At 45.4% G+C, this 12,897-nt stretch overlaps 1 protein-coding gene across 1 annotated transcript in view; it reads left to right on the forward strand.

Annotated features, from left to right (window-relative positions):
- Positions 1-613: 613 nt before the first annotated feature.
- Positions 614-12,897, forward strand: part of LOC126263426 (probable cytochrome P450 6a14) — a 23,242-nt gene continuing 10,958 nt past the window's right edge. Inside the window, exons 1-2 of the mRNA XM_049960520.1 lie at positions 614-1,208; positions 7,530-7,766. Of these exons, the coding sequence (XP_049816477.1) occupies positions 614-1,208; positions 7,530-7,766 (832 nt within the window). The remainder of the gene's footprint in view (positions 1,209-7,529; positions 7,767-12,897) is intronic.

Below are 12,897 nucleotides of genomic sequence, written 5' to 3' on the forward strand. Positions count from 1 at the left end.
ATGTGATGTCCTTAGGTTACTTAGGTTTAAGTAGTTTTAAGTTCTAGGGGACTGATGACCATAGATGTTAAGTCCCATAGTGCTCAGAGCCATTTTTTTGAGATTAAAAAAAAAAAAAAAGTTGGTAGAGCACTTCCCCGCGAAAGGCAAAGGTCCCGAGTTCGAGTCTCGGTCGGGCACACAGTTTTAATCTGCCAGGAATGTTTTATACTTAATTTCAAATATTACGTTGTGATTGCTCGTTTCCTCCAACAATGTTTTCAAAAACAGTTATACTAATTTTCTATTCCTCCTTCTTGATTCCCTGCGAACCAAAATGGCTATCTTCTTTGACGCGTGGGTGACTGAAATGTTGGCACTCCTGTCAACAGTCATAGCGATACTATACGTTACATTTAAAATCAATTACTCTTACTGGAAGAAGAAAGGTCTACCATATACGGAGCCGTCTTTTCCGTTGGGAAATGTCTGGAACACGACACTAATGAGGAAATGTCCTGGCGAGGATATGAAGGACATATATTTTTCAACAGAGGGCAAGGATGTCGTCGGTATTTACTCGCTAAACAATCCGCTTCTCGTCGTACGGGATCCAGAGCTGATCAAAACGATCATGGTGAAGGATTTCAACTACTTTCCCGACAGGGGGATCTATGTAGACGAGGAGAACGATCACCTGTCGGCTCACCTCTTCTTACTTGGAGGCACCAAGTGGAAGTCTCTGCGCCAGAAGCTGACGCCCACGTTCACATCGGGAAAAATGTGCGCCATGTTCAGCATAGTGCGCGACTGCGCGCGCATTCTGGCTGACGTCACTCCTGCGGGCAGTGTCGTCGAAGTCCGCGAGCTGATTGCCCGCTACTCCACTGACGTCATCGCTTCCTGCGCCTTCGGCATCGACGTCGACAGCCAGCACAACCCTGAGGCGGAGTTTCGCCAGTGGAGGCGGCGCTTCTTCAAGCCGTCGCTGCGCACTTATCTTAGTCAGGCTCTGGGGTTCTCTAATCCGAAACTGCGCACCCTGCTGCCGGTAGCCTTCACGCCAAAGGACTTCACAGAGTACTTCACACGTGTCGTCGACGAGACAGTCAAACACCGAGAGGAGACAGGCGTCATTAGGAAGGACTTCCTGCAGCTGATGACTCAGCTGAAGAACAATGGATACGTCGATGACAGCTTCTCAATCACTGGCCAGCCGAAAACTGAACGTAAGCACTGTTCCTCACTGTATATGATTTTTACAAAAGCATCAAAGGAGAAAAGAATAAAATTTTCAGTCTGCAGTGGAGTGTGTGCTGATATGAAATTTCCTGGCAGATTAAAAGTATGTGGCGGATCGAGACTCGAACGGGGCTCCTTTGATTTTGACAAACAAGTGCTCTACCGATTGAGCTCCCACGGAAGACTCACGACCTGCCCTCATAGCTTTACTCCCGCCATTACCATGTGTCCTACCCTCCAAATTTCATGCAAGTTTCACTCTGCAAGGAAGTCTGCTCTGATATGTTTGGATAGTTCAGTCGGTAGAGCACTTGTTCTGGAAACATCCCCCAGACTGTGGTTAAGCTACGTGTCCGCACTAGCCTTTCTTCCCAGAGTGTTAGTCTTGTAAGTTTCATAGGAGAACTTCTGTGAAGTTTGGAAGGTGAGAGACGAGGATGTCAAGAAAGAGGGCGGGTCATGAATCGTGCTTGGGTAGCTCAGTTGGTAGTTCACTTGCCTGGGAAAGGCAGATGTCCCAAGTTCGAGTGTTAGTCCAGTACACAGTTTTAATCTGTCAGAAAATTTCATAGAAGTTCAAATGTTAAGTGGTTCAAATGGCTCTGAGCACTATGGGACTTAACTTCTGAGGTCATCAGTCCCCTAGAACTTAGAACTACTTAAACCTAACTAACCTAAGGACAACACACACATCCATGTCGGAGGCAGGGTTCGAACCTGCGACCGTAGCGGTAGCGCGGTTCCAGACTGCAGCGTCTAGAACCGCTCGGCCACTCCGGCCGGCCTTCAAATGTTAATTTAGGGTATTGTCTAGAGTGTCAACATTAAATGTCTCTATATTAAGATACAGTTGTTCTGCTTTCATCTTCGTGGATGGATGGGATGTAATGTTATGCATAACTAAGACATTACTTATTGTACTATTCAAGTAAAACTGTAATGATTATCTCTCTTAATTTAGAAGCTGTCAATCAAATTAATTTAACCATTTATCCGTCTCTGAGATGTGGCAATACACTGGCGTGCGAGACTTAAGGAGGACAGTAACTTTCGCATGATATGTCAGTACCATGTAACCTAGCTCGATGAAACATGGACTATACATAGAAAGAACTGCTACAGTACTGGTATTGTAGAGAAGGCAACCGCAAGAAATACGCAATGAAACGAACAAAAATGGCACTTTTATTCATAGACAATATACGAAAATGAAGTTACCGCGATTTATGATGGTCCTCTGGACGTTACAAAAGGCGGGACGTCGTTCTTAAAGGGTATGTGATCACCATGGACAGCAATGGATGCTCATGCTAGCCACAAGGTCGGTTAGATTTCTTGTGGTGGGGGGTGTTCCATTTCTCCATCAGCGTGGCTGACAACTGCTTGATGGCCGTTGGTGCATGTAGACGTGCTACAGTTACGTCTGCTCAATGCATCCCACACGTGCTGGATGGGATTTAACTCGGGGGAACGCGCACAACATCCACTCGCCGAATATTCTCTCGTCCCAAGAGCTTCTCCAAGTGCGCTCTTCGATGCGGTTGCACATTGTCTTCCGTAAAAAGTGAAGTCAGAGTCGAATAGATCCATGAAAAGACGCACAACGGGAAGGTGTATAATGTCACAATAATGATGGTCGGTGAGCGAACAGTGTTTAAAGATCTGGAGGTCAGCACGCCCATGCAGCATTATGCCTCCTCACACCATAACACTTGGACAACAAAAACGATCATGTTCGATAATTTTCCTGGGTGCATTACGTGTTACAACCACTCCCCATATGAGGGTACATCCAGAATCACTACTCAGACAGTGTCTGCTCTCATATTTGAAAAGCACGCGACCACGCTCTCTGTCATGCCAACTGTTATGTTCTTGGCAGCATTGCAAATGGTGCAGCCGCTGTGCGGGTGTCAACGGAATGCTGTGTACTTGTCGTCTGGCAAAGAGACCACCCTCATGCAGTCGCCGCACCGCTATGGAGCGTGAGACTGAGACTGCGTACCTTGCAGTGGTGTTCCATGTGGTTGCAATTGCAACCTTCTTACCTCTTGCACAATCCAGCGATCTTATGTTGCTGTAGTTGATCGTCGTAGACCACTCCCTCTCCTTTGGGTTCCAAATGGTTAAAATGGCTCTGAGCACTATGGGACTTAACATCTCAGGTTATCAGTCCCCTAGAATGTAGAACTACTTAAACTAACCTAAGGACATCACACACATCCATGCCCGAGGCAGGATTAGAACCTGCGACCGTAGCGGTGGCGCGGTTCCAGACTAAAGCGCCTCGAACCGCTCGGCCACCAGCGGCCGGCTCTCTCCTTTGGGCAGGAGTGCCTGTGGTTCGGAATAATCCCCATGCACGTGAAACAATACCGTCAGCAAAGCCAAACTATTGGATTACACTCGTCATACCTCATCCAGCTTCCCGATGATTCTTCTCCTTATGGAGCCATCAAAATGTCGTCTCTGGGTCATCTTCTGATGAAGAATACCACAACAGTGCACTGTAATCACTCGCCGATTGACAAACACTGTCTTTTCCCGGTCCTTCAGCAACCTCATGCTGCTGGGCCAGTCCCATTGGGCGCAAGAATCGCTCTGGCCTCATGCCACGTGACGTCCAGTTTTCTGCGCTAGAGTCACAGTCGCCTATTGTCATGTGACATTCAGCTTTCTGTGCACGACTGGGACATCTCTGGCAACATACTCTCCCACTTTCACTCATTTGTACCCAGTCATTACTTTATCTATCTTGTCCTTAAGTTTTACAGAGCAGTGTAGTTTGGGAGAACATCCGTTTCTGAAATCGTCTACCAATAATCCATACTTTGAGGGTGATTTTAATACCAGTTGGTTGTCTTCAAGTTGTCAGGTACATCTTCACTTATCCACCCCTACACTTTCCAGTAGAAGTAAGCAGTAGGACAAATAAAATTCTTTGATAATCTCCATGTATAATCTTTTTTCATTGTCAGCTCTTGTGTGAGAAGCCGGCCGCTGTGATCGAGCATTTCTAGATGCTTCAGTCCGGAACTGAGCTGCTGCTACGGTCGCAGGTTCGAATCCTGCCTCGGGCATGGATGTGTGTGATGTCCTTAGGTTAGTTAGGTTTAAGTAGTTCTAAGTCTAGGGGACTGATGACCTCAGATATTACGTCCCATAGTGCTTAGAGCCATTTGAACCATTTTTGTTGTGTGAGATGTCGGGCATCATGAAGCAAAGTTTTTTCCACTTATCAGTAGCTGGCATGTTATTTCCTAGAGAGCGTTGTCTTTGGAAGAAAGATTTACAGCGTCATCCATCCAACTGGTTTTGTTGCACCATTAACAGTGTCTCTTGTCTAATTCCGCACCATAATGTGGGGAGATTTTGAGATGTTACGCAGAACAGTGACACTAGCACTGTTGATAAGAGTCTTTCCAGTACCCTTGTTGATGAATTAATAGTAATCACAATTTCTGCAGTCACTAACACTAACCAAGCTGTCCCCAGGTCGAGAGTCCACATGTAAATATATCCATTAGTGACCTCAGCAATGCAGGAAGATAAAGCGTATCTTGTGAATTGTACAATGATGTTCGCAAAAGGTAATCCAAAGAGTGTACTTTGTAGTGTATGCATATGAACATTAATAGTCGTGCGGTGGCGCATTTAGCAACTATTATCACCTCTTCTTACGGGCTGAGGCGTGGACCAAGCCTACCTATTTGACTACAGTTCTGTAACTTTTGTATCAAATGTCTTAAGTATTACTGTGTTACTAAACAAGACAGTAATGGGAGCATGGTGCCTGCAAGTTTGTGTTTGTATTACTGATGCTCATGAGAGTGGAAACATTGAACCTGAGAATGTTGAAGGGACAGTGCAATCACCTGATCTTAAAACGGCGCTCAATGTGTTTACTACTCACCCTTACCCATCCCTCAGCACACCTTCTCAAAGACTGATGTGCTCAGGAGAACAAATTGGCATGCCGTCGGATTTTGTCACGGTGTTGTTAGGTCAATTCATTTGTCTCCAAAGCCACAAATCTGCAGGATAAAAGTCAGGAGCAAACCATTGTACGTATGTATGTATGTGTTAAACTGGGGACCAAGAAACGACGGAGAGGCTTCGTCCCGCCGTACCCGTCAGTGGTTGACAACCCCACAACAGGCCACAGCAGTCCTCCCACCTCACAGACACCCCACACCGAACCCAAAGTTATTGTGCGGTTCGGCCCCCAGTGGAACCCCCCCCCCCCCCCCCCCCCAGAACGTCTCATATCAGACGAGTGTAGCTCCAATGTTCGCATGGTAGAGTAACTATGGTGTACGCGCATACGTGGAGACAGTGTTTGCACAGCAATCGCCGACATAGTGTAACTGAGGTGAAATGAGGGGAACCAGCCAGCATTCGTCGGGGCAGATGGAAAACCGCCTTAAAAACCATCCACAGGCTGGCCGGCACACCGGACCTCGACACTAAACCGCCGCTGCAGTCTGGAACCGCAAGACCGCTACGGTCGCAGGTTCGAATCCTGCCTCGGGCATGGATGTTTGTGATGTCCTTAGGTTAGTTAGGTTTAACTAGTTCTAAGTTCTAGGGGACTAATGACCTCAGAAGTTGAGTCCCATACTGCTCAGAGCCATTTTTGGACTGAAGTAGGAGGAAGAGGCAGGTCAGTCCATTTGCCTAATATTCGTTCCGAGAGCTTCTCTACCTGTGTTGTGATCGGCCGCTCATTGTCATTTTGGACGTACCCCCATGCGGCGAGAAGTGAGAACGCGTAATGCACCTATGAACGATGTCTAACATAACAGTTTTTGTGTTCCAGATGTTACAGTGTGGGGAAGCATAATAATACACGGGCATACTTACCTCCAGTTCTTTGAAAAAAAGTACACTCACCGGTCAGTGTTATTGTGACACTGTATTCCTTCCCCATCTGTGTCTTCTCAGAGATGCATTCGCCCCTGACTTAATTTTTGTGGATGACAATGCGCGAGAACATCGAACGGCGAAAATTGCAAATTGAGGAGCTCTTGGCGCGAGAGGATTTTCGGCGAATGAACTGGCCTGCCCGTTCACCCGATTTAAATCCCACGACCATGTTTGGGATTCGCTGGGGAGTCGTACTACAGCACGTCCTCAGGCTTCAAGGACCACCCAGCTGGTGCCAACAGCGCTGGTGGAGGTTTGGAACTCCCTGCCACAAGAACTCCTTATGAACCTTGTGGCCAGCATGGGAGGACGTTGTAGATCGTGCACCGACGCCCGTGGTATTAAGAACAATGTCCCCCCCCCCCCCCCCCCCATTTTGTAATATCCGCAGGAAAGTCGTGAATCGCAGTGACTTTAGTGTAATTACTGACTTTGAATAAAAGTATCATTTCTTTTCATCTCATTGCGTATTTCTTTCAGTTACATTCTGTACTATAATGTAGCAGTTCTTTCTATGAATGATCAAGTTTCATTTTGCTGTGTTACTTGGCAGTTATGCATCATGCAGTAGTTACTTTCGTCCCTAAGATCTGTACACCAGTCTAGGCGATAAGCACCACTTGAAAATTGCTCTGGTATAGTTATGGCCTTGTGAGCCTAGTCACTCGCTCCTTGTGGACACACACTGGTACTAAATTGAATGTGACGCTCTGATTCCAAGATTAGACGAAGTTATCACCTGACCACACGCGATGAGTGTGGTAGTTTATCAAACAATTCTGTGTGAAACCCGACTGATCTGTAAATAATAAGAAATCATTCAACTGCAGATATTCACTACTTCGCTTCACTACTTAGTCATTCTCAACATCTGGCCATAACTGACATTAACAACATAGTCAGAGGACTACATACAGACATAATCAACTGTAAGAAATAAGCAATGAACGTCATTTTTGAAACAATTAAAATTGTCCATAACTTAACAAGTATTTGTTTCAAGGCACAAATTTGTAGGTCTTTTTTTTTGTTTACACTAACCCTACCTCCTACAAGGATTTCTGACACACTGTTTTAAACAAGCTGTATAAATGAACGTGTATCAGCTTTAAGACTATGAAACATTTTTTCCATAATTATTATGAATTTAGGGGTAGTATGAGTTAGAGGTATGGTTTATTGCAGTTATTTTTGCTATTCAGTTCTTGGTAATATAAGAACATTTTGAAAGCTTATCTTTCTCTTCTTTACTCTGACATAATGGAAATTATTAGAAACTAATTTCCCACAACTCACAGCAAGAAGATAGCTCGTAACCTTAAGCTGATTCGTTTTATAAGGTATATTACAATTTGCTTAAAAACATATTTTGTCCCTGCTAGAAAAAAGCAAGACTCTGACGACCAAGGAGGTGGCAGCACAGGCGTGGATGTTTCTCATCGCTGGGTTCGAAACTTCCTCTACCACCGTAAGCTTCTGCCTGTATGAGCTTGCTAGACACCCGGATATCCAGAAGAAAGTACAAGAAGAAATCGACGACGTACTGAAAAAGACCAACGGTGATGTGACATATGAAGTCATTATGACCCAGATGCCATACTTGGAAAAGGTGGTGAATGGTATGTTGTTTGCCTCTGATTGTTATTTTTCATACATTATGATAATCGAAGGTTGGTTCAGAATGCATCAACAATCATTAAGACAAGAGAGCTCAATTTACTACAAAGAGTGATTGTGAGCTTTTAATTATAGCCTCATAAAATTATAATCTCACAACAGTAGTACTTTTCAGACTATATGTACACTGTATCGTATCCATGCCACACCCACAAAATCAGAAGTGCAGATTGTGCAGGAGAGTTGTGAGGTGCACTGTAAGCAGCAACCTGACACTTTCATCTGCAAAAATTCTGCCTCGTCAGTAGCTTTCATTTCTCTCTCTCTCTCTCATACACACACACACACACACACACACACACACACACACACACACACACACACACACACACATGCACGCACACATTTACATCTCGCAGTCGCAGCCCAGTGTTTTATCACCCACTAAAATGAAACAGCTGAACAGTATATAGCCCAAGAGCCACTAACTTGGCTATGTTCATAAGTATCTGAACGATCTGCATTGGGTAAATAACGCCACATTCTAAAGTATCCAAACGAGCTGAACTGCATAAAAGAAACAGCTAGTCAATACGTAGCCCAGAGGGACCATCTTGGCCATATTTAAAAGTGTTCAAACGACATGAATAGTGTAAATTGGTGGCATATTCAAAAGTATTCGATAGACCTGAATTATTTATAAAAAAAATACATAAAGATATTGACAATAATGGTGTAACAGTATTTCCAAGTCTAAAGTGTCTGTAATATTTATCAAAAATATGTAAGCTTCATCCACAAAACACACAAGTGTCACAATGCTATTTCCAACTATAAAATATCTGTCCAAAACAAAGATATTTACAATACTAATGTAACTTATAGCAGTTCATCATCTAAAATATCTGTATCACTTATCAAACATACATAAGTTTCATTAGCAACATATTTAATGTTTATTTGAATGCCACAATGTTACTTCCATGTCTAAAATGTCTGTAACAAATGTGTAAAGAGATTGACTATACTGGTGCAACTTACAGTATATCCACATCTAATTACTTTTGAATACATTGTGGGAGTGGCAGTGATCAATGTGTTACAAATATTTACTATTAAAAACAGTCTTGATTACCATTTATATTTATTAAGGTCACCGGTTTCGACCACTGCTGCGGTTATCTTCAGACCTACAAGTAGTATACAAAGCTATAATTACAGGGCTACATACATTAAAGAAAATACATAAAGTTATAAAGCTATAAAACGATGAATTACCATTGAGTAAGAACCTCTTTCAGCTGGAGGATCACTACTAGAGAAACCAGTGCACGTCTTACTATATATAATGGAGGCTCCGCCCACTTCTGACGGCATGATGTCATTACTAACCAATGAGTTATAAGTCGAATAACAATGTAAAATTTCTTAGTTAAAAGAACATTGTCAAGAAATAAAAATAAACACACACTTAACTTAGCTTATTAAACAGCCATTGTCAATTAAGAAGCGTTAAAATATTTAAATATGTAAGATAAATGAACTTCGGTTTGGCAGTACATGGGTTGTCCTCTCAAGTCCTGTTAGCGAACCATTTGGAACCACTGCTATTGTCACGCTTGTATTCTTAAATAATTTATTTATTTTATTTATTAAACCCAAAATTTATTTATTAAAACCAATAACCCACTACATATGAGATTGAAACACACAATTGGTGAATCAAATATATACCAAAAGTCAGGCGTTTACAAAATAATATGTAACGACTGTGAGAAACAATCTATATAGTAAATATCCACATCTAAAATGTCCATATTATTTATCAAATAAATATAAGCTTCCAGAATGAGATGCAGCGGAGTGTGTGCTGATATGAAACTTCCTGGCAGATTAAAACTGTGTGCCGGACCGAGACTCGAACTCGGGACCTTTGCCTTTCGCGGGCAAGTGCTCTACCAACTGAGCTACCCAAGCACGACTCACGCCCAGTCCTCACAGCTTTACTACTGCCAGTATCTCGTCTCCTACCTTCCAAACTTTACAGAAGCTCTCCTGCGAACCTTGCAGAACTAGCACTCCTGAAAGAAAGGATATTACGGAGACATGGCTTAGCCACAGCCTGGGGGATATTTTCAGAATGAGATTTTCACTCTGCAGCAGAGTGTGCGCTGATATGAAACTTCCTGGCAGATTAAAACTGTGTGCCAGACCGAGACTCGAACTCGGGACCTATGCCTTTCGCTGGCAAGTGCTCTACCTACCGAGCTACCCATGCACGACTCACGGCCCCCTCCTCACAGCTTTACTTCTGCCAGTATCTCGTCCCCTACCTTCCAAACTTTGCAGAAGCTTCCCTGCGAACCTTGCAGAACTAGCACTCCTGACAGAAAGGATATTACGGAGACATGGCTTAGCCACAGCCTGGGGGATATTTTCAGAATGAGATTTTCACTCTGCAGCGGAGTGTGCGCTGATATGAAACTTCCTGGCAGATTAAAACGGTGTGCCAGACCGAGACTCGAACTCGGGACCTATGCCTTTCGCTGGCAAGTGCTCTACCAACTGAGCTACCCAAGCACGACTCACAGCCCCCTCCTCACAGCTTTACTTCTGCCAGTATCTCGTCTCCTACCTTCCAGATTTTGCAGAAGCTCTCCTGCGAACCTTGCAGAACTAGCACTCCTGAAAGAAAGAATATTGTGGAGACATGTCTTAGCCACAGCCTGGGGGATGTTTCCAGAATGAGATTTTCGCTCTGCAGCAGAGTGTGCACTGATATGAGTAAAGTTCGGAAGGCAGAAGTAAAGCTGTGAGGACGGGGCCTGAGTCGTGCTTGGGTAGCTCAGTTGGCAGTCTGCCTTCGGCAGTGACACAGCGCGGACCGTGTTGCCTGCCGGCCGCGCTGTGATGCGCGCGCCTGTTTGTTTACGCCAGAGCAGCTTCGCGTGTGCGGTGTTGTGAGTCTAGAACGGGATGGCACACTCGTACAGAAAAACGACTTTGAAGTTCAGTTTTGTGACCGACTATACACGACCAAAGGCACACGAGACTGAACGTTTCTTAAGAGAAGAGGTAAAAATCGATCCACAGGAAATCGTGGGAATCAATTTATCGATCGTTTCAAGCGTCGTCTATGTCAAGCTTGTTGACGAGGCTGCTTGCGAAAGACTTCTACAACGATCACCGAACGGGTATCGTTTCTGTCATGCCGACGGGAATGTTGGTGCGGTTACGGTCGATCACGCGGGAATGGGGATCCGCACTATACGAGTCTTCGAACTTCCGTTTGAGGTCCCGTCTGAACTTGATACCGACGCCTTTCGACCATACGGTACAGTTCTACCCCATGTGGCCGAAAAATGGACGAGTTATACCACGTACACCGTTATAAATGGGGTGAGACAAATACGGATAGAACTGCGAAAGCACGCCCCCTCTTATTTCGCTCCAGGCTCATCCGTGGTGGCTGCCAGTGCTTCCACCGAGAGCGTGATAGGCCAGGCCCAAGACGGAGGATACGCAACCCAAACAGCCGATGCGGAAGCAAGGCAACGGAAACAGCGTTCGCCGAAGAGAAGAAAGAAGCGTCGACTGACTTCTGCTGACGATAGCCATAGTCCCGAGGGGACAGTGGACAACGACGACAGTGTCGACCTGAGACCAGTGGATTCAACAGATACCGAGATGACGATGCAGGAATTGCACAGGGACGATAACTTGAACTCTCCTTCTGGTGACCGGAAGGCAGAAGTGGAGATGACAACAGCATCAGAGCGGTGACAACGTTGCCTCCCATCCTTCGACCAGTTCCGGAAATATGCTGGGGGACTGGGCGCAAGAAATGGACCAACAGGAACAGAATGAAAATACGAACGCGACGATTGGGGATAGTCCTGGCCAGAGGCCGGGAGGGGTCGGGAAATGTTGAACAACTTAGTGTGGTGAGGAGCGCCGGGGGTGCAGATAGACGCTTAACGACACCGCCCTGCAACTGATGAACACACGCCAGGCGTACCGCATTGCAACGATAAACATTAATGGCATTCGGAGACCGCTTAAAATTCAAATGCTGAAAGATATGTTACGCGCTGCGGACGTGGATATTGTCCTCCTACAAGAAGTGCGTTTCACATCGCCGCCAGAGTATTCCCGGTGGGGTCAGGGATTTTCTCTGCCTCGTGATGACTGGGTGTTATGTGATGTCCTTAGGTTAGTTAGGTTTAAGTAGTTCTAAGTTCTAGGGGACTGATGATCATAGCTGTTAAGTCCCATAGTGCTCAGAGCCATTTGAACCATTTTTGAACCGCCAGAGTTCTACGGCTACGAGGCACATTATTCAGTGCACGATGAAAGTGGACGCGGTGTGGCGATTCTCACCAGGGAAGGAATAGGACTGGAGGACGTCATGTCTCTCCCTTCGGCAGGTGGCATAGCGATCACTGTCGACGGCGTTCGTTTCATCAATTTATACGCGCCATCTGGCTCCACAAAACGAAGAGAAAGGGCGACCTTTTACACCGAAGAGATAGCACTGTTGTTCGCTGGATGCTATGATAATTATATAGTGGGCGGCGACTTTAATTGTGTCGTCGACAAAAAGGACCAAGTACCTCATTATATGCCATGCATGGAACTGCGTGCGTTGATTACCGAAATGGCGCTTCTGGATACCTGGGAACTGCAGCATGGCGACAGACCGGGTTATACGTTTGTAACGGGACACTCGGCGAGTAGACTTGATAGAGTGTATGTGACACGAGCTCTACGGACGGCGATACTGGATGCCGAAATCTGGCCAGCGGCTTTTACGGATCATATGGCGTACGTCTGTACGATTTCACTAACGCGTCAGAAGATATGGCGGAGTAAGGGCCACTGAAAAATGAATTTTGCACTTTTACGTGACACTGCATGTCGCCGGTCGATAGAGGCGGCCTGGGAGACCTGCGTTCGCCGCCAACGAGCATACACCTCGGTTCTCCAGTGGTGGATCAAATGCGCAAAACCATCGTTACGGAGAACGTTGATACGATACGGGTAGGACAAATCGCAGTGGAACCGCACGACGGCTGATTTTTATTTTACAGCCCTGAGGGAGCTAATGACCCAACAACCATCGCCGGAAAGGCA

The sequence above is a fragment of the Schistocerca nitens genome, chromosome 6 (assembly GCF_023898315.1).
Source record: "Schistocerca nitens isolate TAMUIC-IGC-003100 chromosome 6, iqSchNite1.1, whole genome shotgun sequence".
Taxonomy (NCBI): Eukaryota; Metazoa; Arthropoda; class Insecta; order Orthoptera; family Acrididae; genus Schistocerca; species Schistocerca nitens.